The 27,687-nt window shown below is 43.7% G+C and overlaps 2 protein-coding genes across 2 annotated transcripts; both read left to right on the forward strand. All coding sequences in view use genetic code 11, as the record gives it.

Annotated features, from left to right (window-relative positions):
• Positions 1 to 1,124: 1,124 nt before the first annotated feature.
• EGR_03211 (hypothetical protein) lies at positions 1,125 to 5,256 on the forward strand (the record flags this gene model as incomplete). Its single annotated transcript, XM_024492460.1, has 9 exons — positions 1,125 to 1,163; positions 1,198 to 1,242; positions 1,278 to 1,465; positions 1,499 to 1,542; positions 1,592 to 1,632; positions 1,669 to 1,761; positions 1,798 to 1,903; positions 2,215 to 2,448; positions 4,943 to 5,256. The coding sequence occupies 9 exons, from the start codon at positions 1,125 to 1,127 to the stop codon at positions 5,254 to 5,256; spliced, it is 1,104 nt and encodes a 367-aa protein (XP_024353134.1).
• Positions 5,257 to 12,767: 7,511 nt separating this feature from the next.
• Positions 12,768 to 21,963, forward strand: EGR_03212 (putative ATP-dependent RNA helicase DDX46; the record flags this gene model as incomplete). The annotated part of the gene is made up of 13 exons (XM_024492461.1): positions 12,768 to 12,804; positions 12,987 to 13,189; positions 13,456 to 13,677; positions 13,759 to 13,977; positions 14,107 to 14,304; positions 15,809 to 16,154; positions 16,988 to 17,235; positions 17,326 to 17,660; positions 18,935 to 19,097; positions 19,150 to 19,418; positions 20,972 to 21,256; positions 21,438 to 21,732; positions 21,802 to 21,963. The coding sequence occupies 13 exons, from the start codon at positions 12,768 to 12,770 to the stop codon at positions 21,961 to 21,963; spliced, it is 2,982 nt and encodes a 993-aa protein (XP_024353135.1).
• Between the last annotated feature and the right edge of the window lie 5,724 nt (positions 21,964 to 27,687).

A 27,687-nucleotide genomic window follows, 5' to 3' on the forward strand; every position in this document is an offset into this window, starting at 1 on the left:
TATTCACAATGCATTTCACCATGAGGATGCAACTTCAATTGTGAGATGTATAGCCAAAAACTAAATCCAATATCAGGTGCTGACTAGAAGGTGGCCCATGGCCCTCATTCATGGCTAATGGCTGATTCTTAGATGGCTGACTCTCTAACAACGGTGAAATGGAAAAGCAACCATAGGGTAAACCGACCGTTTTAGGGTCGGACTTTATTTAGCAGTACCACAATTGGCAGCTCTTGTGTAAATTTGTATGGAATTAGTCTCCTTAACTACGCAACAATCATGTATTTATGTAGCGTCCTGAGACTCCCTGAAGACGAAAAAAGACAAAATACTCGGGCAGAATATATATATATATATATTCAGCACGGAGAAGGTGTCTGAGCTATTGGCATGGCTTAAAAGGCCAGCCCACCCAGCGAGGTACAAGGGGACTAATTCAAAGTACAAAAGTGGCGCTTCACCAAAACCGAGGGATAAACCACTATCGTATTACATTTAACTCCCTCTGTCTCCTACAAAGTCTCCTCGGTTTCCAAGACTTCAACCATCATCGTTGTGTCGCAAACATTCACCCATCCCTATACCCTCTGAGCTCTACCATTTATTAATAGCAGACACCCCTTACTAACACATTTTACAGGTCTGTAGAAATGACTCGGAGTACCACTGATTAACTTACAAAGCGGACCCTTCAGCATTCGCAAGTTTCGATCTTGATGAAGTGAATATGATTTGACAATAAAGCTGGTGCAGAAAATCACCCAAAAGTTCACCAAAAAATGATTGGTTAAAAAATATTTTATGCCGCTGTAAATTGATGTTAAAAATGCAGAAATCCGGGAAGTTTTTTGTGTTAGAAATACGACACCCCATAAATCAGTAATTGCATGAATGGCCCCCCACTATGGTGCACATTACAAGACATACGGTACGGATAGGGATAAAAGGCCGAGAACGGTACACATATACACATATACACATAAACTCCTCTAAATAATGGCTTGCATTTATTAGCTCATATGGGCTTTTCAAGTTCAATTTAACAACCAATTATTTCAAAGGCTAATGGCCAGGTATGTGCCCTTTTTCAATATTCTGCGTTGGTCCGATGACTTGTTGTTCAGATGGCTTCGTTCAAGGGGATCCTAAATAGCATACTACGAGTTAGTTACTTTTTATCAAGCACAACTTTTTAAGCGTCGACAAAGATCTGTATCAGAAACGCTTGAGGACATCGACTCAGTAAATGTGCCTTAGTATTCTTACAGGTGTGATAGAACATTGCAATTCTTGAAGAACTCAAGGCATCGAAAGTTTTGAGCGCAAATAGAGTTGCCTTCCACCTTATATTTTATGCATCAATCCTCTACATCACAGTTGTGGTTATTTCATATTTTCTTGTCCGACCATCTGGAACTCAAGGAAAAGTTGTATTTACCATATTTATTGTTTTATATCCATTTATGTAAGTCCTCTACATTCCGATGCCTTACTTTAGAGTATGGCTGTTGAAATATTTGGTCAATCTATGGTATTTGGGGAGTGCAGATCGCGCAGGCATGTTATGATTTTCTACATTTTACCTGAATAGATCGCAAATTGAAATCTCTCATAAAACAGAAACGACTAATTGTGGGTGATGCCGCTTTCATTGAAACAACATTTTAGTTGGAAGACGTGATGAGCAAGGAGACATACAATAAAACTCAACAGCTACTGAGGCGCTTTGATCCACTAGGACTTATCGTACGTGACCATTTTGTGAGTCGCTTTTTTGCCTAGATATTAGATCTTTAGACTCAACAGGATGCAAGAATCGCCAGCCTTGAAGCAGAAACAACGGCGAAGTTGCGTTCCGACCCCGGCAATTTAACCGCCCAAAACACACTCAAAACCATACAGAGTGAGGCGCTTTTATTTTCTACCTTTTGTTATCTTACACCAAATTATAAAAGCGCTATCTCGCACCTTTAAAGTTTCCTCTACTCGCTTTCATTTACGATTCCACTGTTACCGTACGGTTTTTGGCATTGTTCCATTGATGGCAAACTTCCTCATCTTGCTCAACAGTCAAAAACAGCCTAGGTGGCCGCTGCTTTTGTGATAGCGTCTTGTTTGTACACATTCCCTTACCTTGACCTTGATTTTCTCCCAACGCTTAACTTTAAAAACTTGGTTTTTCCTCATTAAAAATAAATAGTGGATACTTTTCAGCCGGGATGCAAACTCCACAGTTCTCGAAACCTCCACTTGCCGTGGAGCCGACGACGACGCAGCCTGTTAAGGGCCCAATCACTCATCGCCCTATCCTTCCACGCCACCGATCGATACTCGATATCGTGTTTGACGCTCTCGTCGGTGACGGACCTGATCGTCGTTACGCTCTGATCTGCCAACAATGTTCCGGCCATAATGGAATGGCTCTTGCGGAGGAATTTGAATACATAGGTATCTGTTATTTCTTCTTTATTTTTGTACCTTTTCATACTTCTGTTCCCCTGAAACTTTTTCGTTAGTCTTGCATCAAGCCAAACCCACGCCTCTCACCCCGTTGCAACGTCTTTCGAGTCCCGATTACTCACCTTCATTTAGCTCGGAGCGTTTTGTCTGATATTTTGCAAATGCTTACCTTTCTGAGAAGATTATTCTCTGATCTTTCAAATCTTTTTTTTTCGTGTCCTCACCCTTTGTTGCTGAAGTATCCTCATAGTTGAAGTCACGAAATTCAAGTGCCTGGAGGGTCATGGGAACCGTTGTCGATATGCACTTTTGACAACTGCTAAGAGGTGTTGTGTTCATGCGCTGATCGCAGGTCTCGTAGACTTTCCTTAGGCTTGTGTTTTTTATGATTTTTTAACAGCATTATACCTCATTGCGTACTCATTTATACTTTGTACGCAATGTTCATAATTAACAGTTTAATCGGGTGCACTGGATGTCTGTGCAAGATGTTGAAAGCAATTAACTAAATTCCCAACTAGAGTCTAACTTCTGCCTCCTCATTTTCGTTGCGATTTGGCAAAACGGTTCACATAAAGGTACGTATTTGTGTATGTACGTGTGCCTGCATGTCTACTTCTTCCTTTCCTGATGAGCATGGCCGACCGTTGACTATGAACCTTGGTGTGAGAGCGTACCGCAGCTTTTAAAGCCCCATTATATTATTCGCACCTGTTTTACCGATTTTGTTTTATGGATCCTCTCTGTCACAACCGGTCATAGTCTGTGACCTACGTTGTGATGTTTTGTGGGGATATTTACCGGTAGGGTCAGAGGTTAGGCTGAGATGTCTGCCCTATGTACATTTCGACATCTCAACTCTCAATTGACAATTACATGCATCTGTGCCACTGATTCTGACTCAGACCTATGTGCAGTAAATCACTTTCCGCACTGAAGGTTGTCTAGTTTGATGCCCATGAGCTTATCAGTAGCCTTGTGAACATCTTTAATTTTGGGCTTGGAGCTTTATGCAAAAAATTGCATTAGAAGTGATCACCGGCGAAGGCATTCAAAGTGGGGGCGTAGGTTTAACAACTTATGGACGTATTTTAAACAAAAGGTACCATGGACTGTTTGTGCTGGCCGGTGCCGTGATCACGGCTCTGTGCTATCGACAGGTGAACCCTTTCAAGTGCGTGTCTTGCCATTGAAGACTTCCTTTAGCGTAAGAGGTTTACTGAGCGGGACTCAGCATTCCTATAGGTGCGTTCGAAGCAATGCCAGGTCATGGGGAGAACCCCTTTGTATTTCCATGATGGGAAGTCAATGCCATTAGCCGATTGTTGGTTGGGCCTATCAGGCTAACTGTCTTGCCAACAGACAGCTCGGGGGATTGGTCTATGTGAACCACTTCGAAACACGCCTAGATGCGAACAGGTTTTGTCAGTTTCGTCTTCTTGTCTGGTTCGACCAGCTTAGCGGTGATACAATAGGTAGGGGACGTATTAGCGCGGACATACATAGTCCATATTTAAGTGTGATAGTTCCCTTTTTTGATGAGTTTTTGTCCTCTGATGCCATTGTACTGAATCGGGCCTGACTTTGAATGCCCCTGGGATTTGCTGTCGTTGGAGAGTATTATCACACTTTTACAACGGTTATCGGTACTCCGAATAGAAAATGGTAATTATTTTTCTCCGCACTCAAATGCCTTATTTCTACCGACATGATTCCCTACCATCCCTTCTGATGTGCAATATTGAAACAAGTTTTCCATTTCCTCTTGTAGGTGCTATCTAGCAGTTTTCGGGCTAATGTTGTCCGTAACTTTTCTTAAAACCAGCGGGCAAGGGGATACGTAATATGCCCATACCATCATTCAGTTTCAGGGTAGCTTTAATGGCGATGGCGCAGGCATTGAGGCATGGGGAACTTATTAGTACAAAACGGTTTACCTCCGATGTTATAACCTTTTTTAATTAGGAAAATCGGAGTTAAAGGGGTTGTTATCCAATGCCGCCATTGTAGTAGGTCGAAGATCTTTCCGAGTGTCCTTTCACCTAAGGGTAACTCCATCAATTCACAACTTCCACTGATGTCTGTACGAGGTCGATGAAAGGGAGCATTTTACAGACGATCACACAACCAGGCTCTCTAAATTGATTTCCTTGCTTGGCAACGTGTCATATTAAGGCGGGTATATTATTTTGTGGATAAAATCTCTTTAAATAAATGACGTTTACTTCATTTACTTAAATATAATTGATAATTCATGGCATAAGTAGCTGATTTGTCTCCATGGTGTACTTATTTGTGAGTAAGCCAATTATCCGCGCACGAACTAACTTCCACCGCATAACAATACTTTGATGGAATTCCATCGAACTAATTTCCTACTCCTGGATATCCAGTACTTATGAAAAACTTCCTGTTGCAGCTTTTCGATGTTGCTATTGCGGATTCCACAATCCTGCACGCCGGACCCGTCGTCCATTGTCAGGCGTGCCTCCGATGGGCCCCTTTCCCTCCGGCCCCGACTCTCCGTCGGCCATGACGACGCCACTCCCATCACTTTCCGAGCGCCGCCAACAGAGTAATTCGGCTCTCAATCTCACCTCCGTCGGCCGTCTCCAGCTCTCGCCCATCTCTGCCTCTACGGAGACTGTGTTCACAGAACCACTGCAGCTGCGTCCATCGCGGAGGCCGCGGCGGGGGCAACAGCTTCCCAAGCTACGCTCTGAGCTGCATTCCTCCCCCTCCGTCGTGGATCTTCCTGGGGGGGAAAGCAAAGGGGACGTTAAAAAAACGGATTAGAAATGGTACTATTTCATAGGACAGATTATATACATTTTTGTGTTGCCATTTTGTTTTGGAGTTTTGTCATTCTTCGGGAGAAGGCGTTGCGTCGATAGGCAAATTGCACCAACTTTTGGTCTTTCTTTCCTCTATCATTAGCTACTTAAGAAAGGAACGGAAATAAGAATCCATCGGGTTGGGAAAAAGGAGAAAAGTTAGTACAGATTAAAGAGTATTGTTGTGGAAGTAGGAATAAGGTCGTGAGGTTCTATGTCAGGCAAGTGAGTACGGCATTAGCAAATGAGCTCAGAGGGTGCAGGAGAATGACCATAGTTCCCCGGATCTCGTGCCCGAAGTAATTTGGTCTCGTGGTGCTATTTTTCTTGGTCTCACAAGCTCTTATCGGCAATGCTATTGAGCAGGGGGATCGCGTAGGGAGAGGGGAGACGCTGTACTTGCGATGAATGGTTGTGTGTTTTTGATCAAGTCTCTTCATGCTGTTTCTCTGTAAGAAAAGCTAGTAATCACTTAACTGAAGTCGCTGATACTCTGCCACAGAAGCAATAGCTTACCGCGAATCCCACTCTTCTCAAACCCATCGCCGTGAAAGAAACATATAATTGTCTTACACGAATGTCAAGAAGAGGTGACAGCCACTTCAGGCTTGCGACAGATTTAGGAGAGCACACTCGATGATGTTGACGATGATGAGGCGAAGCCAGCGATGGAGGCGGAGAATGGGGTGATATCTCCCCATCGTTAACTATATTGATGAGGATCGGGAATTAATTGAATGAAAAAAAATTATCATTGAAATGACTTATTAGTTAAGTGTAGTAAGGATAGTCAACACTACATCTCTTCCTTTTACCACGTTTTGCTTTTGCCTTAAGGCCAAATGCATCTGACACGAATCTAGTTAGAACGCTGACAAACATAGTTCAGTCGGACATTCCTTCTCAACAATTTCACTAATAAGGGGATAAAGGAAGCGTTGATTACTGCCCACTTCCCAGATAGCACTCCTGTTCACTTCAATGTCTAATCCTCAAACATTCTTGAACGCCACGTTCCCACTCACTTCCTCCTGGTTGGCCAACAGAGACACTTTAGGTGCGCAAATCATCACTATAAGGTCAAATGTTTTACGTACGCAACATGGCGTCTTCACCCGGCCGGCCCGTTGTCGTATGCGCGACCGCCATATTCCTTCGCTCACTTGAACACGTCGGCAAATGGAGACACGTGTGCCACAGTAGTCGTCTGTTTATTGCTCTGATAGGGAACTCGAAAGGGTCCAGGCTTAAGAACATAAACACCAGCGTATAACAGAAGTAAACATTCATCTGCAGGAACTAGTAAACTCAGCACTGAATAACGACAGGGAAGTAGGACTGGGAAGTTGGGGTGAGCCGAAATCAAAAAAGTGAAAGACTGGATGCTAAGCTTAGAAGGGAATGTTTAATGGTAAAAGGTCCGAGCGTACCGTGTGGTAAATTGCAGTTGCTACCCCCCTCCATTGAGTCTATCTGGCATGGACACTCTAGAGGTTGAAACAAGTAGGCTGTGCTAACATGATTAAAAGGAAGGATTCGAGAGTGACTACGTCAGGTAGATTACTTCGCGAGACCTACAATGGTAACCGATGTGATAAGTTAAATTATAAAGCATTCCTTGTGACTGCTTTGTCAAGCGGAGATGATGCAAGTTGACATCATTAGATCGACAATTCTGTATGCGCGTCACACGTATACATTTACGGGTGGATGTTTTCAAGGCTAGCCAGATTTAAGAGCAAAAATGAAAACGGTGTAATGCTTAAATGAATTATAAGGAGAAATCAGAAATCTGGGGCACTGAGCGTTTGGGGAACCCGCATTCTAGCGGGTAGTTACTTGTAGCTCGGTAGGTCTCACTGTGTCCACATTCACTGCGATTCACCTATGTTTTAAGGGGAGCTGCGTCTTTTTAAGTACAAAAGCGATTTATTGGTTCTTAAAATGAAAGCTGCGAGGCTTTCAAACTGTCGTGCAATTTCATAAAAGGAATGCTAATGGTTGGCTTATGCTGAATGCATGGAGGTAGTCGACATTACTTCCAGGTGAAAATGCATTTCCGAAAATTTCATCAACCAAGAGGAATATGCAGTGTGAAATACTGCCAAATCCAAACTTCTTTATGTGCAAAACAAGTGTTGGCAACCGTGTCGACGAAGAAAAGTGAATAAGGAGCCTGAATGATCCAAAAAGGAGCATTGAGGAGTAAACAACGAACATTGTTGAAGGTGCCCTGTATCTAGGGGCAATTACATCGAAGGAAATCGAAATGAACCCAGCCTGATGGATTCAGGTCAGAATAACAAGTCGACTCTGCTTCACGCATCTTCTCCATTCTTGGAGACATCAATTTACAAACACCAGAGCATCTTTCCCTCCATGCTCACCTACTGTTTCAATCTTGAATAAACATTTACCATTGGATCGTCGTTCCTTTTTTCAATTCTGTTGTCTTTAAAGGCCTGTGTCAAGCCATACCGAAATCTTAATTTGCTGCTTTGTTGACTTGCTTCCGGTGTTTATACGTGGATTCCAAAACCTCTTGAATGGGAGAGGGATTTGGTTGACATCCCCACGTGAATTCAATGACAATCGCCTTGTTAGCTTAGCAGTTTTAAACAGTTTTATTGCTTTATTTGACCTCTCGCAAAAGGCGCACTAGGCCATGAGATGCAAATGGCTTCCCCAAGTGCCCGACTTGTTGGATTTACTGCTTCGTTTACAATTTGAAACTGATTGGCTACGCCACTTAAAGAACCAGGAAGCTGGTTGTGATGGGGAAAAATCCCCGTAATCTTGACCTCTTTTTTAATGCTTTCAAATTTATGCCAGTATTTTAACTGATTTGTTCCTTGAACAATCCTTGCCTTCTAAGAATTCGCTTTAAAGATTTATTGGTTGTTCAATCCTTAGACTAATGAGGAAGGCCCCTGAGAGGTTAAGATTTCGTTCCACTGTTATTCGAATAAACCAAGACGAATGCATATTCGAAGGGGTGGAGTAGTCGTGCACACGTGCCATCTGATCGGTGCACGAGTCTCCCGCCTGACAATAGTCATACCCGATCGTTTTTGCATTACCTCCAGAAAGACCTCGTTCAAGCATATGAGTCTAGGTTCGATGGCCAGTCTCTTTCAGTGATTCCCTCTTGAAAGACATCATGAGTCAAGAATCAGCTCTAGGACATTAATTTCTGTGCACTTTCTGACCATCAATCTTATTTTAATATTATCTAAATGATGGAGCAATTCAATAATAGGCTCCTGGTTTATTCGACACCATACGTATTGTTAAATTCCGGTTGTTCAGCAGCAAGTTAAGACTTCCTTGAAGATGCGGGAAATGTATTGGGAGAAGGGGAACTTACTGCCGTCACGTATGTTCGTCGCTAGTGGCAAGAACACTAGCCTAAGGGGTGAGGATTAAAACAATTTCGCTGAAATATGGTTGTCCTATATGCCTCCTTACCACTTTGTTCCCACTTCAGTGCTGCCCAGCCATGTCGATCTGGATTTTAGCCAATTAGTGGAGGGGTCACGTGTTTACTTCTTTTACATCTCCAAGCTGGCTCCGAAAACAGCTCTGTGACGAACTTTTCTAGATGGTTCATGGCCACGGATAGTGTCACCCCAGTTGTAAATAACATTCCTGCGGAACACGACACTAAGGTAGTTACTGTAGGTAGATGTCATCTTCAACCGTTCTATTAGGGGTCGTCGCAGATTACCCCATTCGCGGCGTATGCCCTTCTTCCGTCAGGTTAGGGTTTTTCATCCAGCAGTTGAAATCAGGGTGGTTGTCCTTTGAATTCGAGTTCGATTTCTGGTACTACTAATGCAGCACCCCAAGATTCCCCTGGTATAAAGCTTAAGCAGAATATGAAATGTCGACTTACAGAGGGACTGGGGGCTACTAGCATGGTCTCGAGGCCATTTCTTTGGGGGGAAGTACAATGACAGGTGTCCGCGTAGCCAAAACAATTTCTCAAACAACCCATGCATTATAATTCAAAGATGACTGCGCCGTGAAAGTACCTCAAATGCGTCAGGAAGAGCTCAGTCCATTTGTCACAGCACCCTTTATCACTTACACTTATTTGCCAGCTAGACCACGGCTTTAATCTCCTCAAGCACACGAGAGTGTGCGCAGAATCCGTTGGTCTCCAGTGCCATAAAACACAGACAATGAATCACTTTCGGGGGGGGTCACTGGCGCAGAGTCTGTTGGTGCTAGGCCACGCCTACGACGCAAGCCAAGAGCTGTGAGCACTCCACTGACACCCACTAGTACGGTTACTGTAGTAACTGTTTGTCAATAACAACTCTTTATAGGTAGGATGTGAGTGAAAAGACAGTGAAAGTGAAATCCGGTCTCAGGTCTCATCTAATTGCATGCATACACCTACTTCGACATGGATACGAATATCAAGTTCGACTCTGTTCTATGATTTGAGGACATTTTCCTCAGTTATTGAATTTTTAAGACGATCATTACCGGTGCGACTCACCATCATGGGATTGGACCCTTTGGCCTTTCCATTACTAGCTGACAACACCCGTCTTCACATGTAAAAAATTGAGTCAAAACAATTTGTATCTTTAATTGATTCTAATTATTATTTTTTCTTCCATGGAACATCATCTAGAGCAGATTCGGTCGAAGTCTCTTAAAGGGTTAAATTAATGCAACTGAACTTTGCAGCATGCCCACAATCAGAACCACGTTTGTATGTGGATTTGTAGTGGCATTGTTTCTTGTCAGGCAGTCACCAACAAATCACTAGGTTTGAATAATTTTAACATATGGAGAATATAAATATTGTGTTTTCCACGAGCGTATACGATGCATTGGTTGTTTGCTGGACTTTTGGTTTTGGTAAGGGCCCACTTCGGAGCTGCGCCTATGGCCTGGCTTCCCGAGGCCTACTGTACGTCGGCAATGCATAATCTGTCTGGATATCTTGCCTTCGTCTTCACAAAAGCCTAGGTGCGCTAAACCAAATTTTGTAGCGGAGGGACTTTGAAAGGGTGCAGATATAATCACTGCAAGGATGCGTATTTTATGCCCACGAAGGAAGGAATGCGATGATCACACCGTGGCACAATGTTGGAAATGCGGGTCGAGCCAAATCTATTTAAAAAAGTTAAAAGGGAAATTAACAGAACACATAAAGGTCCGCATAAAGCGAGAGTGGGAATAAGGCAAAATCGTAGCGATGATGATGAACCAATGAAGAGGCCCTCTGGAAATCATATTCCGCTTATTTTATAACCTCGATTGCCCTACGTACGTGCGGTCCAGATCCCATTAAACACCCAACCAGATAAGCGATGAATAAAGACGTCGAGGTAGACGTCTTTACAATTCGACGTTGAGTATGTGAGCACCAAGATACGACTTGCATGCATAAGTCTGGATTGCGCTGGCTCATTTGTCGTAATGAAGGTGAGCATGGACTTTCTTATCAACGAAGGCCCCTCTAACATGGCCGACATAGGTAAAATGATATTCCTTTTGGACTTAATGAAGCGTAGTCACCTAGCCTTACTATGCTGTTAAAAGTATTCTTGGGGTTTGGATGTTTTAGAAGGAACTTACACAGTGCTGTCTGCCGCACTTCTTCCCGTACTTCTGAGTCGGCTAAGGTTTCATCCATCTAATGAGCAAACTTGCTATAACCTTTCATCATTTGTCTTGAAAGGTTAAAATTTTGACGCTTTCACTAACTGGCACACTATAGTGCTTCCTACCGCAGAGTCCTGAGTCTTCGCTAAATTCATAATAGCTCAAAATAGCATGTAAGAACATGGGCAAATGGCCACAGAAGCGTTGAGAGGATACTATTGTTACCCTTCAGCCGCATCACAGAGGAAGTACAACTTACATATAATGAAGTACCAAATTAATTAAACGTACAGTTAAAAAAATGTCAAATCAAAACATAAATGATTGCCGAGCGCCTGAACATCTGGCAGTGTGTGCAAAGAATTTACTTATCAAATCATACTACCCTAATGCTTTGGATGCCAAACTCGGCATTTGATCGCGCCGACACTTAAGTCTCCACAGATTGCACTTCCACTTGGTGGCATAGACTCCGGGCCATGCCAGTAGCTTCAGCTCTTCTGTACGTGGGTAATGTTGATTCTGCCTTTCTACGTCAAGAAAATGGCGGCAGGATTCTGATTCTAAAGAACAGTTCCCTCGAGTTCTATTACTGAATTTCAAGCCGTAACGTGACAGAAGATGGGCATCTGCCGCCGATGAGAGTGGTAGTGGAGACGTAAACAGGGGGGTTGGAATTGACGTCGACATTCGGCAACTACCTTAGTCCTCTGTTCCATAAAAATGCTACTAACAACTGAAACGACACTAGCCGTGGCTGTAAGCCAGTCAAAATTTCGTTACGTAGCAGTCTTTGATACCTGAATGAAGAAAGCCCAGGTAGATATAGGGCTGGTCAACACTGAAATGGGACCAAACTGTCAAAGAAGAATAGATGTAAAACTATTTTGAACGTCGTCCTTTACCAAATGACTCAATTTTAGGTCAATATGCTCACGACTTTGCTGCATAGCACCATATAGTCTCCAGCAGTAGGAGGACAGTGCATTGCCCCATTTTCCAAACAGGACGAGACTCTAGATCTAGTAGAATTGCCAATGTGTACCAGTGAATTTGTTGGAATCAAGCGTTTTCTCAGATGCACGCAAATTCGACCACTGGCACGGCTGGTTTATTTCCTACTTTTCTTGAGTGCCGATTACGTCACAAAATACGCTGCAATGGCAGACGCGGGAGGTTGACGAAGGTGGGCGTCGGGGAAGACGCTCAAAAGAGGAGAGGGGCTGCTGTAATGCTTTGATAGTTGACATAAGTTAAATATTGTTTATACCTCCGAGTAAGACTAGAGATACTACAGTGTTCAACTTGTTGTAGGAGAAGTTGGACATTTTGTATTTATTTCCTAATTTTATGGAGACGTGCCTATAAGCGGGGTTTGTGAAATGCACCCTTGGGGAATGGGGTACTTTTTTTGCAAATATCAACAAAACAATAGATTTACATAGTGAAAACTTTACCATTCTATCGATCTAACAGCAAATTACATGCAAGAATTGCACATTAACGTCTAAAATCATAAAGCCAACAAAACTAAACAAATAGTTGAGGCCACGATTACCTATTTGACAAAGCCTTTTGGTAGTTTTAAGTGTAGAAATTTTGATAATGAGTTGATTGAGCAGGCGCAGTGTCAATTTCAGACAATTATAGGATGCAATGAACTGTTTTAGTCACCACAGTATTCTGGCGCCTCATGTTTGTTTCGGTTATGGGGAGGTGAGTTTTTGTATGGTGTGTGTTTGTACTCGATATTCTGTTTAATGGATACTTTGAATGTTTATTTGGGGTTAAAAAACAATGATTTTCTCACAGGTGGATACTTGTTTCCATCAATAGCGACGAAGTCCCATGGATACCCTCAAAAATGATCGGCTGATCGATCGATGTAAGGTTCCAATTATGCTATCATTTTAGGAACTGGCGGAAGACTTGGACACAGGTTTATATGAAAGGGATTTTAAAGCACTAACCATTGTTGTACCCAATATCTGTCTAAAATACATTATTTTTGATGTGATGCCGTGGTTCAGTAAAACATCTAATTTCTATCATCTTGATCTGTTTTAGACACGACCGATCACCGTATCGTTCATCTCGGAGACATCGCTCTCGCAGTTCTAGTCGTCACCGGCATCACAGGCGTCACAGACGTGATCGCTCGCGTTCTCGCTCGCCCAGGGATTATCGCCACCATCGTAGCTCAGTCCTCGCTAGCTCTTCGTCCAGTTCGCTCGGTTCTCTGCTGGCAGCAAATTCCTTACAAAAAGATGGTACCCCTTCAAGAAGCGAACGTGTCTCCTCCGTCGCCTTGGAGGCTCTGTCCAAAATAAAAGCTGCGCAAAACAGGGGGGCTGATGAGTCTAGTTCTGGTGTTTCAGGTCTTGAGGGTGCGCTCATCATCGACAGTACGTTGGATAAGGACGCTGAACAGAAGCGTCTTGAGTTGGAGATGCAAAAAGTTCGTTCTAGCCCCTTACTGAATATATTACTGTTTAAATAGCGTACGTGATTTGAAAGGAAGTCGTCTCTCTTTCAGCGTCGTGAGCGTGTTGAAAGGGAACGACGTGAAAAACGCTTGAAGCAAGATGTGGTGACAGCCCACAGCAAGCTTCTTGACGGCATCAAGATGCGTTCACTGAAGAAGTGGTCCCTGGAGGATGATGATGATGACGATGTGCCACCTCCTACAGTGATTAAGGAAGATACCTTGGTAAAAGAGGAGGAGGATGAGGTCGATCCTCTCGATGCTTACATGCAGGTCTGTGTCGTCATTACTCTCTTCACATACTTATTGGCTTAGAATGTAGCCAATGGCTTAGTTTTCCTTTTTTTGTTTTAGGAAGTCAGTAAGGAGGCCCATCAACAAGTAGATGATACCACTGTTCTTCATCTGGTTCAAACACCTGCTGGTCTCATTCAGGCTCCAGGACTCGTAACAAATCCTCAGTTGGGGCCGGGAAATAACGTTACTACTAAGGATTCCCAGAAAACTCAGAAGAAGGTCGGTAGAGGCGAACTAGTCCTCGATGAGGACGAACAGGATGTTGACATGCCCTATGTAAGCGAAAGCGGATGAATGTTTACTTAATTGGAATAAGTGGTTTATTTTCTAATGAGGTTTCAAACTTTTGCCATGGTATTCGATACCTATAAACCTGCTCCAGCTGAAGTTTGTATTGGTTTTCAGTATCCTGAACCGGAGGAGAGAATTTCCATTGCAGATGCATTGGCACAACTTCAGAAGCGCGAAAAACTTGGGGCGGTGGATCACAGTAAGATCGACTATCAGCCCTTCACAAAGGACTTCTATGTTGAGGTACCCGAAATTGCGAAGATGACGAAGGAGCAGGTGAAGGTCTACCGTCAGCAGTTGGAGAACATCCATGTGAGGGGTAAAGACTGTCCCAAGCCAATCAAAACCTGGGTGCAGGCGGGTGTGTCTGCACGCCTTCTGAACTGTCTGAAGAAGTAAATCAGCTTTATCATCTTATTGCTTAGGATGTGTATAACAGTCTTGGTGGCTTGATGGATAGTTGTAGGTGCTCGAACATTTTGAACGCCCTTAAATCTATTTTAAATGGCAAGTATTACGGTAGGGTCGAAGAGAAGCAAAGGTAGATAATAGATTTATGCGTATTTTCGTGGTATTTTAGAGTTTGAACGACGCTATATAGAACAAAATTCCGGGACCACCTTCTAACCTTAAAAACTGCTAGTTTTTTTAGTAATTTACTGGGTTGAAGCACTGTTGTCTATTTGTGTTTGTGAATTTGTATTTCATCTTATAAATAAGTCGATTAACCGTCCTATAGGTACTTAAGCGGAATATTAAAACCCTAAATATTCCAGGAAAATACACCCTTTTTTGTCAGCCTTCCTTGCCAGGTATATGTTTACTTCGAGCGAAGACCGTACTCGAATGTGTCTGGATATCATGCATGCCTTGGACGCCCGAGAATATTTCGCTTGGTTGCGTAATCGTAACGCCCTTAAATTGATTTCAGGTGATGGGTATCACAGCAGGCTTATCCGAGCAGAAGCAGGAAAAATGTCCGATCCGTTACTTTTTATTAGTAAATGATCTAAGTGAACCACTAAGGTCCTGAAAACAAGACCTCGATGCACTTTTCATTTAAAACCAATATTTTACTTTTGTTAGTTCAAGTAAGAGCTATCTGCATATATACTTTCTGCCTTATCATAAATAGGACTAGGGGCCGCCAATATATGTGGAAATACAGAAATGGTCGTTTAGATTATTTCATTTACTGAGTTGTCGTGCCTTCCAAATTCTCTTAGAAGTTGCCTTTTATGTTGTTACAAAGAATGTAACATAGTACCTCAAAAACACCCCTTAGACTTTTGATACAGCCTAGAGATTTGTTTGCTTATCAGCACTTGTTTGTCATAAATCACACAGACCCCTTACTGTCATTGAATTCTCAGTGTCTGGAAGTCTCGTTCAATCTCTTGTAGCAAGCAGTAGGTCTGTTTTCCATAATTTGTTTTTCTAAGGGCTAATTATTTGCATTTAGTAGATTCTTGCTGTATCATAGCTCAGCCTACAGATTGCCACATATGCACACAGCAGAAGTGTTTAAGTAGCTTGGAGAAATCTAATCATTCATTATTAGCACTTCACATCAAGTGCGCATGTATTACTGACTCGGTATCAGATTGATGGGCACATCAGCGTCTTTTTGCATGATATAGCCCTCATCGCGTACCTTTTCCACTCACTTAAGAGATGAAAGTGTAGACAAACTTACTGAATTGGCCGCGCTCAAGTAACATTTTGGATAGATACCTGGTTTTTTATACACAGCAAATCTATCTGATTTCACTGTGTTTGTGCTAGGAGCGGCTTTGAAAAGCCCACCCCGATTCAGTGCCAATCCTTGCCAGTTATAATGTCTGGTCGGGACATGATAGGCATTGCAAAGACAGGCAGCGGGAAGACACTGGCCTTTCTTGTTCCACTGGCGCGCCACTTGGAACATCAAGCGCCCCTCGAGCCCGGTGATGGCCCCATCGCCCTCCTCCTTACACCCACCCGTGAGCTCGCTCTCCAGATCTACAAGGAGGCCAAGCGGCTGGGTCAGACCTGTGGCTTCCGCTGTGTCTGTGTCTACGGTGGCACAGGTATCTCCGAGCAAATCGCTGATCTGAAACGCGGTGCCGAGGTCATTGTCTGCACACCCGGACGCATGATCGATATGCTCGCTGCCAATGGAGGTATTTTGAAAATTACATCGTTGCGTTTTTCTGCAATTAACAGTTGTCTATTTGGGTACACCTAACATGCTGACGTTAACCATAACTGTATGCATTCATCAGCTTGTTTGTCATGATGAGCTCCGGAACGATTTGCTTAGATGATCTTTAAACAGCTAGTTAAACTGCAGTATCCACCAAGGCGTATGCTTTTCCATATGGGCTGTGCAACCTCAGTTGGTTTAAACTCAAGGCTGATTCATGCATACAAATTCTAGTCTAATCACTGTTTCGGTTTTTGCCCTCGAGTGACGTTGAGATTCACTTTGCTCCCAATAAGGGCCCACTGGTTCTCAAGACCGATGTTATTGAGGATAGTTTTCGTCTGATGAGGTTTACTTCATTCGCACCTTGCTACCTTTCACTTCTCTACTTCTTAACTTTTGGCTTTTAAAATAGAAAACCAGTTGTTTGAATAACACAACCGATGAACTGACGTAAAAATTCCCCTTTTTAACTAAAGCTAAGTAGAGGTGAGCTGGTTTATACATTGGCCTATTTTTTACACTTGACCATTCCAAGTCAGTATTTTGTATGATTTCCAATCTTAAATTCAAACTGCTACGTTGCTTCGTTTGTATTGAAGTCGGCTCGGTCAAAGTTCCGATTTTGTTTCAGTAAATGGTGAGCTCGACCGATTGCCGCATGTGATTGTATGTCGAATGACTAACAATGTATGTAACACAACCCACTTAAGCGGTTCAAGTGCTTTCAAAATCGAAGTTTGTTTGTGGCTTTCTCAAAACGAGTGTTTGAGTGATGATTGCTTTACACGCGCCTGTGTGGGATTTTAGGTCGAGTGACTAATCTTCGACGCACTACTTACGTGGTGTTGGACGAGGCCGACCGCATGTTCGATCTGGGCTTCGAGCCACAGGTGATGCGCATCGTGGACAACTGTCGACCGGACCGCCAGACTGTCATGTTCTCCGCCACCTTTCCCCGTCAAATGGAGGTGCTGGCTCGCAAGGCCCTTACCCTACCCATCGAAGTGCAAGTTGGTGGTCGCTCCGTTGTCTGCTCCGACGTCACTCAGAAAGTTGTAAGTGCCTCTTCTCATTAGCCCATATATATATGCCAGCTGCCTTGTTTTTATGCATATATGTATGTTTACTTGTTTTGTATTGCGCAGGCGGTGTTGCAGACAGAGGAGGAGAAGGTAATGAAGTTGTTGGAGCTGTTGGGTATCTACCAGGAGGAGGGCTCCGTTTTAGTCTTCGTTGAGAAACAGGAAAGTGCGGACGAGTTGATGCGAGTGCTGATGAACTATGGGTACCCCTGTCTCTCGCTGCACGGTGGCATTGATCAGTATGATCGTGACTCTGTGATCACCGACTTTAAGAAAGGTAACATCCGCCTCCTCATTGCTACTTCGGTAGCAGCGCGGGGTCTTGATGTCGCCGACCTGGTGCTTGTGGTCAACTACGACTGTCCCAACCACTATGAGGACTATGTCCATCGCTGCGGGTATTTTCCCCATTCAAATGCGATTTACAATAAATTCCGTCACATTTTAAAGTTGGTTAAATTTTTCGGGGCTACAAGTAATTAACTCGTTGTCAGCGTTTTTCACTAGGTTAACTACTCGTTTTGTATGAATTTTCTTCTTGCTTACTTTGGGTTAGTGCTTGATGCATTGTCCCATCTTACCACGTCTACACTTTTTCGTTCGAAGGAGTGAAAGCTAGGCAGTCAAATATATGAAGGGCTATCTATCTGTGTGGCACCAGAGTCATTTCTAGTCATAAATAACTTTCAGTGTTTTTCGCTTCCATAATTCCTTTGGATTTGACGTAGGCTGTTAGAGTTGTAGGTAGACGTATGGAATTGTCATAATTCTTTCCTCTCGGGCAAGTTGGATGCCTCTGCAGTTTTACGTTTGAGTTTGTGCCTTTCATGATGCAGGTTTGCAGAATTTGGAAGTGAATTTTATCAGAGGAGCCGCCCCATATCACGTACTTCCTTGGACATATGCCATCATGTTATTTGGATGTTTAGAAAAGTTATTGTGGCGGATCATCATCACGACGACTTTTCAAACAAATTTCGCTCAACCGATTTTAATGATCTATTCATGGGATAACTCTGTTAAGCCGTATTTGAGATTAAGGCCCCTATCTGTGTTTTTACAGCCTACGATTTAAGGAGAAAAGCTAAAGCGAGATTTACATCAATGCCCAGGACTACTTCCAGGACCAGGTTCCATTTCCCTGCGATGGCATTTTGAACCCGACCTTGGAAACATAACGCCAGTCTATTTTGCTCGTCCTTCAATTGTTCCATTTATGTGCCGCAACTGCCATCGATATTGTCGATTCTCAAGTGTTCTGTTCAACTCATAGTTATGATGATTGAAGGATAAATGTAAGCGTCGATTCTCCGCTATTTAGGTGTAACGGAAAGTTGAAGAATGAATCTAATAAGTTATTTTCAAGCTGTCTACTACTGCTATAAAAAATGTTTTAATCATATCTTTTCACGCCCATTCAATTCTCGTTAAAAGGGAGGCGTAATTTTTTATTTTTGGTTTTGAACGAAAGTAATGACATCCCGTTATTAACATGATATGTGGATATTTGGGTAAGTTGTATTTAATGATAGGCTAGAAATTGTGCATATTTTTTAAGTCTGTTGAATGTGCCTGCACATTCAACAGACTTAAAAGCCAGATATAAATATTTTACTTGTGATAACTTTCTAAAATTGATGAGCCTGAAATGCTTGCCTTTCGCCTTTTACAGTCGAACAGGTCGTGCGGGAAAGAAGGGCACGGCGTACACCTTTATAACACCGGACCAGGAAAAGAACTCAGCAGATCTGGTGAAGGCCTTCAACGCGAGTGGTCAGATGGTGCCCGAGGACCTCTACCTCATGTTCCAGGCCTATAAGGAGCGCATGATGATGGTGAGTGTCCCTTCCTCTAACTTCGCTCTCTAACACCTTTTTCTGTGTCAAGGAGGGTAAAAAGGTGTATAGCGGCAGTGGCTCCGGCTTCCGTGGGAAGGGCTTCCGCTTTGATGAGGTGGAGGCGCAGTTGGCCAGTGACAAGCGTCGCTTTGCCAAGGCCGCCCTAGGCATCGAAGACTCGGATGACGAGGGTTCTGCTGAGGGTGGTAGTGCTGGCGGTGTCGACTGGGACAGCAAGATTGAAGACATGTTCAGCTCCAAGCGGAAGGTCATTGATGTGGCCAAGTCGGCCGCGGAGGCCAATGCGTCCACTGATTCGTAAGCTTTGTCTCGTGCCTTCTGTATGACATATTTTTTCATCTACTTGTTTATCCATGCTGAAAGATCTCGTACTGGCATATGCTTACAAATGTTTAAAAGCTCAGGGACAGTATTATCGTCAAATGAAATCATTTGTTCGTACACTAAATTGATTTGTAAGTCCTGATTTCACCATATGTTTTCAAGCCAAGTCTGCTTTTCCATTGCCTCCTCCACCTGCACGGTATTGGTATACCCACAATCCAACAACCATGTTCATGCTTGTTCGTAGGTAACCATCATAGTTCTACCAGTCTTAGCACTAAGCGTGTTGCCATGACGTTTAATTCCTGTCCCACGGCGTACCTGCAGAATGAATATAGACGTAAAAGCGCAAATTCTGCTAAACGCGTTTTGTGACTAAGCTCACGGAAACCCCAGTTGTTTACAGTCCCCACCTCAACCTGGAATTTATTTCATTTTCTCGAAAGTGTTATTTGGTAGTTGGGCCTGTACTCTTAGCCTTGAAATAAGTGACCGATGAAAGTTGCCGCGAGCTGGGGTAGGCACTCCACTATTATTTCCTGATTTGTTTTTTTCTACACTGTTGAGGCACCGTGTTCTCCAAGTCGATTGATCTACACAATCTGATGTAATGTGTTCGATGTTGGTATTACACGGTTCTTAGATTGTTACTGTCACATTTCTAAGTATCTGTGAAAGAATTGATATTCACTTTGGATAATTCACTTTATTACCAACGTTACGGAATCTGAGGATTGGAATACTTCGAAAGCCAACTTTTCCGGGTTGCAGGTAGATTAATTCGTGCTCCTTTTGGGACTGCATTATAAAGTGGGTCAGGTGATACATAGCTGTAAACTGAGTATCTTGATTATGTAGTTCACTTCAATGTCTACTGTAATGTCGGTAGTACTGCGATTAGCATATTCATGTATTCTCGGTCCCATTACGAACCTGTTGCGATCTTGCAATTCATTGCTCATCGTTATAGGCAATGGCACCTTTTGAGGGAGCGGAATTGCGCACTTATATGTGGCACTGGAAAGTTGTCAATGTGCTTTTTCAAACAGTAATTGAAATTACTCGTTCAAACTGGTGTTAGACACCCAACCTCCCGTGAATTAACGGAACTTCTCTATCTTGTTGGAAATCAAGCATTGATTGGGCACCGCACCTCGAAGCAACTTCGAAGGGACCATTACATGTTGCGCAATCACCTATTTTAACTAGGCCTCGGAGGCAAAATTTTATTGATGCGAAATTTTACACTATTTGAAACGGCAATAGTAGATATTGAGTGAGTGATGCTAATCACTTATGGACTCTGGCGACTTAGCTACAGTTTATGGTCTTTAATAGTCTCCTTTACAACGGAATTCCATTTGATTCATGTCCCTCGTGCATCTGATGAGTTTTGATGGAAGGTATTGATATTTTTCGAAATAGACTAGAAAGGATCTCAAAACTACTGTTGTTTACTGTTGCAAACATCAACTTGCTCTTCAGTATCTGTTGTTATTTGGTCCCCGTCTTTCATATTTCTTCAGTCTGGACCCGAAGATAGCCGCGCAGCTGGAGTTGGCAAGACAGAAGGCCAACCAGGTGGCACTGCGGGGCGGTCTTGGCACGAGCGCATCGAAAACGGTGTTAGGAGGCACTGCGGCGGCGGCAGCGGGAGGGGTGCCGAACGCTGGCCGCACGGCTGCCGAACTGGCCGCAGAGCGACTCAACGCTAAATTGGGCTACTCCAAGTCCTCGTCCATTGCTAACGCCGATGGTGACGACGAGGGTAGCAGTGCTGCCGCTAACAATGCTACAGACTTTGTCCGGAGGTATGCATATCATAAACATGTAGAATTAGTGGGAGAATGATAACATAGGTAGCGTGAGTATAGCTCACTTCTACCAATACGGTGGTCTGGTTACGGTGGTTTGAGTTACGTACAAGGCATTCAGTTAACATTTTGGCAAATTTTATTGGCCCCGAGCTGAATTTCCTCTGTTTGTGCACAGGTATGAGGAGGAGTTGGAAATCAACGACTTTCCGCAGAACGTGCGATGGCGCATTACGGGACGGGAGTTGTTAACTCACCTGAACGAGTACTGTGACGTGGGGGTCTCGGTGCGCGGGGTCTACATCCCCCAAGGCAAGGGCATCTCCGCCGCCTCGGCTGCGGCTGCAGCAGGTCTCGTGGACTCGAGCGACGAGCGACCACTCTACCTCTGCCTCGAGGCTACCAACGAGCGCAGTATCCAACTTGCCAAGGCCGAGATTATGCGCATCATCAAGGAGGAGCTCGTCAAATTAGTGAGTCGCCTCCCATACCTCCCTCATTTCCCTCACTCGCATCTGCTCACTTGATTCGTTGAGTTGTAGAGCCTGAGAGGGTATTTGTCGCAATGTAGACTTCAGCTGGATAATGTTCAGGTCGTTGTCAATATTCTATCCCCTTTTAATGGTGACAATGCAATCGAGATTTGGTGTGGTGGCCACTTTTTGGTGTTGTTATTTCCTAAGTCACCCGTGACGAAGCAATGAAGTTAAGGTATACGAATCTAAAAGTAACCTCATTATGAGTACGGGGTGGCCTTAGTGTTGCATTGAATTGACCTCTAAGGTCGTAGTAAGGCAAATTAGTGTGGTTGAAAACATTTTTTTCAACTGATAGAACGTAGTCGGTCCGCTTTTGACCATCATCAGCATTATAGGTGACCAAACGTTTCCCTTAATGCCTTCGAGCTTGACCTCCTTGGTTGATGATAGACTTATCATTATTTATTGGTGCAAAGTGTAGTTTACACTTGTGGAGTAACCGGATAGGTGAAAGTGCTAAACACACTCTTCAATCGCGTAGGCTCTAACAATAGAATGACATTTTGCAATCTATTGGTTATCGAAACAAGGTCATGTTACTATATCGTCCCGCAATTTTCCCAAAGACGAATAGACACAATACACGTGCAAACTGTGTATTATCGACGTACAAAAGGGCTTGGGGATACAATCCTGGCCCGGAGACCAGGCCGCCCGTCAGAGGTACAATGGCAGACCTTAAGTAGCCTGTTAGCAAAGTTAAGAGCTATGCAATCCAAGTGTTGTATAGCTCCCCTCCCCTCCTCTGCGCTCCCATCGGTCAACCTTTCGAGTCAGCCATCACAACGTAGTCAGCGCTGTAAGAAATACGCCCGCGAATCAACCGCACCAGCCATTGAATTTGCATGCAGCTGAGAAAACATTTGGTTGTAGTGTGACTGAGCCCCCTGACAATTCCGCTTTATCTGAAATTTCGTCCCGTTTGGGAACTGTATTGGGGGACGTGGACTGTGCTGGCCGTCACGTATGTCCATCGCCTAAAAGCAGTCATTTAATAAAGGACAGTGGTTTAATATAAGTCCGTGGGGATCAGATTCCGCGTCTATTCCTCCTTGTCACCTTGTTCTCGCTTCAGTGCTGTCCAGCTAATCTATCTGGGTTCTATGTAGTTAGTTGGGAGGTGGGGCAGGTAAGATAGACAGCTTGTAACGAACTTTTCCTGATGGTTCACAGCTAGTGTCGCTTCAGTTGTGAATGACATCCCTGCAGAATACGGGACTGGGGTAGTTGCCGAAGGTAGACGTCATGTTTAGCCCTTCTGTTAGGAGTCGTCAAAGATTCTCCCATCCTTAGCATATATCCTTCTTTCGTCACACTAAGGTTTATCACTCAGCAGTAGAAATCAGGGTAGCTGTTCCTTAGGATTGGGTTCGGTTTCCGGTGCCACCAATGTAGCGCTCCGAGATTTCCCTGAAGACCAAAGAAGTCATAGTATTCGGGCAGAATATGTATTGCTGGCGTGCAAAAGGGCTGAAGATGGGCTACTGACTTGACCCAGAGGCCAGATCGCCCGGCAGAGGTACAGTGGTGGAGCCTCAAGTGCCCCGTAACCAAAACCTAAAGCACTAACAAGGTCCTCTTCCATTTTTCCGTATTTACTTACGGGATATTAATGATTGCTAGAGAGGTTGGGGAAAATTATATGGCTAAAATGATTTACTTTCCATCCCTTATACTGGTATTCTAACTGTTTGATCTCTATTTTCAGCAATCAAGCAGCAGTCTGACCAACCGGGGTCGATACAAGGTTATGTGAGGAGACATCGACACTTAGTGGGAGGCTTCCCTTCCGCCTCCTGTCTTCCCTATTTACTGAAAATATGTTTACCTAAATACTGCTGTATCATCTGTTGTACATGATGGGAAATACATTTACGTGGCTATTTTATTTGCCAATCTTAGCTATGGATGCATCCTTTTATGAACGACTAGGGTTGTGGGAAGGGGTTGATGATGCCCGCATCCGATAGTGGAAATATTGGTTTTGCGCTTTTTACAACAGCCCTATCGAATGTCCAAGGTGTCGTGCGTGTAGCTGCAGCGCAAACGCGTCGGCGTTAGTGGTGGCCTCGTTCAAGGCAGCCAACCGGGACGTTCGGCGTTGGAGGCTAGCGAATGACCGGATTCGCTTGGGCGATAATAGCCGCAATGACGATCCAGTTGGACTTGATTGGTTTCCTATCAACGGAGTTGTGACTCGCGTCCGGCTGCCGTGCTCGACCCTATTTATCCATTGGTAAACCATGGCCTTTTTAAGCGTCTTTTGTCTCATGGAGTGGCGGTCGGCTTCTCTCAATCATAGTCTAGGTACAAGGTGTTTAAGTAATTTTATCAAGAGTTATTCCAAAGCGTTTATGTCACCGTGGTATGGTGATGCCAGTGTTTATGTGGCCACTAAATGGAGGTCACAAATCGCTCATTGCGGTGAGGACTGTGGGTCATTCGACTTGTGTAAAAGCGGGATGGTGTCGTTGTAAGGTTTCCACAAACTGTTATTCCGGTGGCGGCTTTGCTAAGCAAAAGCGGTCTGTGATACGCATTGACACAGCAACTGGAAGGCACTGTTTTATGCGGGATCCGTTATTTTTTAATTAAGGGTTGATTTCGCCAGCCGATCAGTCTCGTACCACTCGATCGCGTTCTTTGTTGACACCCATTTTTGAATCTCGACCTTCATAGCGGTACCTGATGGTAGAGGAACTCTCGTGTATATATATATATATATATAGTAAGCTTTACACTGTGGCAATGCATCCACCTGGTATGGGCGATAAATGTTCAAGGACTTTGTTATACTTTGAATTCTGCCTCGATGGTATGCCGAACGTAAAACAAGCCATGAACAAAATTATACGCCGGACTTTCTACTGCTGTGACAGATCTTGTGGAGCACTGTCGTGATGTCTTCACTACAGAGGAGTCTTTTCTCCGCTTCCTCCTCTAAGATCTCGTCGGTCCATTCGCTGAATCGGCTTTTCTGCACATAACGAGGGTGTGGGTGGAGGGACGTTACATCGTGTCCTTTTTGGTGACGCTGGGTGACTACATGGAGGGTGTGATGTTTGAAGCCTGGTTACCGCATGTATCTCTCGTAATCTCGTCCTGTGCGAGTTGTCCATGGAGTAGTCAGCATACGTCATTCAGAGCTTTTGCGTATTCTGAATGACTACCCTAGCTCGCATCCGAGGGTGAGGGATCTCAAGGTGTGTCACATAGAGACCAGGCTACTGCAGAGTCTCTTTGATACTCAAAACAAAGTGATGTATCTCGATGGCTCTGTATGTCAGGTGTAAAGTAAACTGAAAATCTAAATCATACAAGGAGTATCAGGGCATGAAATCCGGTCTTTCCGTCGAGGGAAATGGCAACTCGCCTCACTGACGCATCTGCCAGACAAGGCTACCCTACATAAATGAGCTTGGGAATAGTTTTGCTGGCCGCTAGGATGAAGTAAATGGGAAGGTACTTGAAGCTGAGGTCTTTTCTTTTTCAGAATGATCAAAAGTCATACGTAGGAATAAATTTTAACTAGCGAAAATAAGGACGGTGAGGTAAATGGTAGTTGTCAAGTTGATGAATGGGGCATTATTTTCCAGACCATCGAAAAAATGAAGCTGCACCGCTTGAATGGAAATATCAGTAAGCAATGACTACTGTTTTCAGTCTTATTAAAGAGATGCTAGTGGCAAAACAGAAAAGTAGGTCTACCAGTTCTTGCCACACCTTAATGGTACAAAGTATAGGCGGAACTGCAGCCGTTGTCATCGTCACCTTGAGGAGGAACTTGCGGACGATGAAATACTTTAAGTGCCTGACCTCACAATTCCATTATCGACGCCCTCTCATTACCGCGGCGTTTTCATAAGCTCGTCAGAAGGAGTTTGGTTCGCCCTTCATAACAGCACTCAACCAGGCCGTTCACTAGAGTCATCATCTTTTGGCCAAACAAAGTGGGGAGCGGAGGGTTGCTGGGTCTCAGTGAGGGCAAAGCTGTTTTTGAAATATGATGCTAGTCTAGCTGAGTGGATCAAGAAGAAGGTGAAATAATCCTTCTAATGGTCACTGCAGAGTCTTAGTTGGTCATATTATGAGTAGGAACACCTTGTCTACAACATAACAAGCTTGCCAGTCACGTATAATCAACTTGTCATTTTATTTGTTGCTGCGGTTAAATGGCAGCTGGTACAAAATATGGGTGCCTTTAATTTCTTCCAATCACCAGAAGCAGCCATGACGGCCTCCTATATAAGTGTCATTTTTTGACCAAGCCAGGAAGCCCAACACGTAAAAGGTACCGATGAAGTTGTCAAGGAAGTTGGAATGAATGTACTAAACTAATCCTAGATGGTTGAGCAAAACTGCTAACTTTTCCTTAGCAAGCATTTGACATTGGCGTTATCCAAGCTGTGCAGAGGGTTAACTTGGCTTTAAACAATGACACAACACAGATGGATTAGATAAGATATGAAGGTGGAAATATGTTATCCAGTCATCCAAATGAAGAAGGCTAGCCCAAACATCCGAGATTTATGGGCTTTTTTGCAAGTGAAATGACATCATCAATTGAGACTTGGTTTGAAGGTCCTCCTCTGTGTGGAACTGATGGATGTACTGCCATGCTTCCGTACACCATTCATCGCGTTTATGGTGGGTGCCATGCGATGGGGAAAATTGGGGCAATTTATGTTTGCAATGCAAATGGGATGGAATCCCCTCATACCAAAACAAACCATACTGTAGCGCACCGAGACCTCGCTGAGGATAAATGAAGGCATGATACACAAGTAGACCGTGCATTGTCGACATATAGAAGGGCTCGCTCCTACTGGCATAGCCCGGAGGCTAGGCTAGCCCACCCGACGAAGGTACAATGGCGTAGCGTCTAAGCGATCCCTTTACCAAAACTGAGAGTTGAACAAACAGCCAACGTATTTTATGCCTTCAATTTCTATTAATCAGTGGAGGGAGTAGGGTTGAGCTAGAATCTAAGCTGCTTCATTTAGCGCGGCCTCAATTCCACCTTTGATCAACGAAAACAATATTAAAATCGTTTGTCCTTGTACAGAAACCAGTAAAACTGTCAAGGAATGCACTGAAAACAATCCTAAAATGTTAGCTAAAACTGTCAAATTATTCTTAACACGCGTTTGCCATTGGTGTTGACTAGGGAATTCAGAAGGTTAACGTGACTCAGACAATAACAGAACACAAAGGGCTAGATAAAAGGGTCAAAGTGAACAGGAACCCAGAAGTCGTTAAAAAGGTGAAAAGATGTTACTCTATCACAAAAATGACATTGCATCACCGAGACTTGATTTGAAGGCACTTCTCTGTTGACGGAAGTGTTGCTGCGCTTCAATGCACCGCGTCTGTAACGTGTGTGCTAGGTGGTGGGAAAAATTGAAGCTTTATGCTTTCTCAATCGTCAAGGTCAAAATTGCCTGGTGTATTGAAAAAGAAATCCGACGGATTATTCACATATGCATTTATCAAGCAGAAATACCTAGTGAGCACAGTCAAATGTAGTTAAAGGGGATGCAAACTTGGCTAAAATTGTGTTTCAGTTATAATCCCTGTTAACCGGAGTTGCTTCCAAAGAAGGCTATATTTAACATTGACTAAGCAATGCACCTGAGGCCAAGGTAAAGATATATGATTAGATGGAACAAATAAAACACGAGATGAACCATTATTCTGACAGCCAAAGTGGTCGACTTATTACTCCGATAAAAATATGCTCAAGAATCCCGGGAATCTACCTTTATAAAAGCGAAAATAGTAACAAAATTAACACCCTTTAATTAAAGTGGAATGCTGACCAAGTCTGAAGGGCATACGATAATGTGCCTGTCTAATGCGCCACGAGTATATCACACAATCGCCATAGTG

Source organism: Echinococcus granulosus (assembly GCF_000524195.1).
Source record: "Echinococcus granulosus chromosome Unknown EG_S00016, whole genome shotgun sequence".
Taxonomy (NCBI): Eukaryota; Metazoa; Platyhelminthes; class Cestoda; order Cyclophyllidea; family Taeniidae; genus Echinococcus; species Echinococcus granulosus.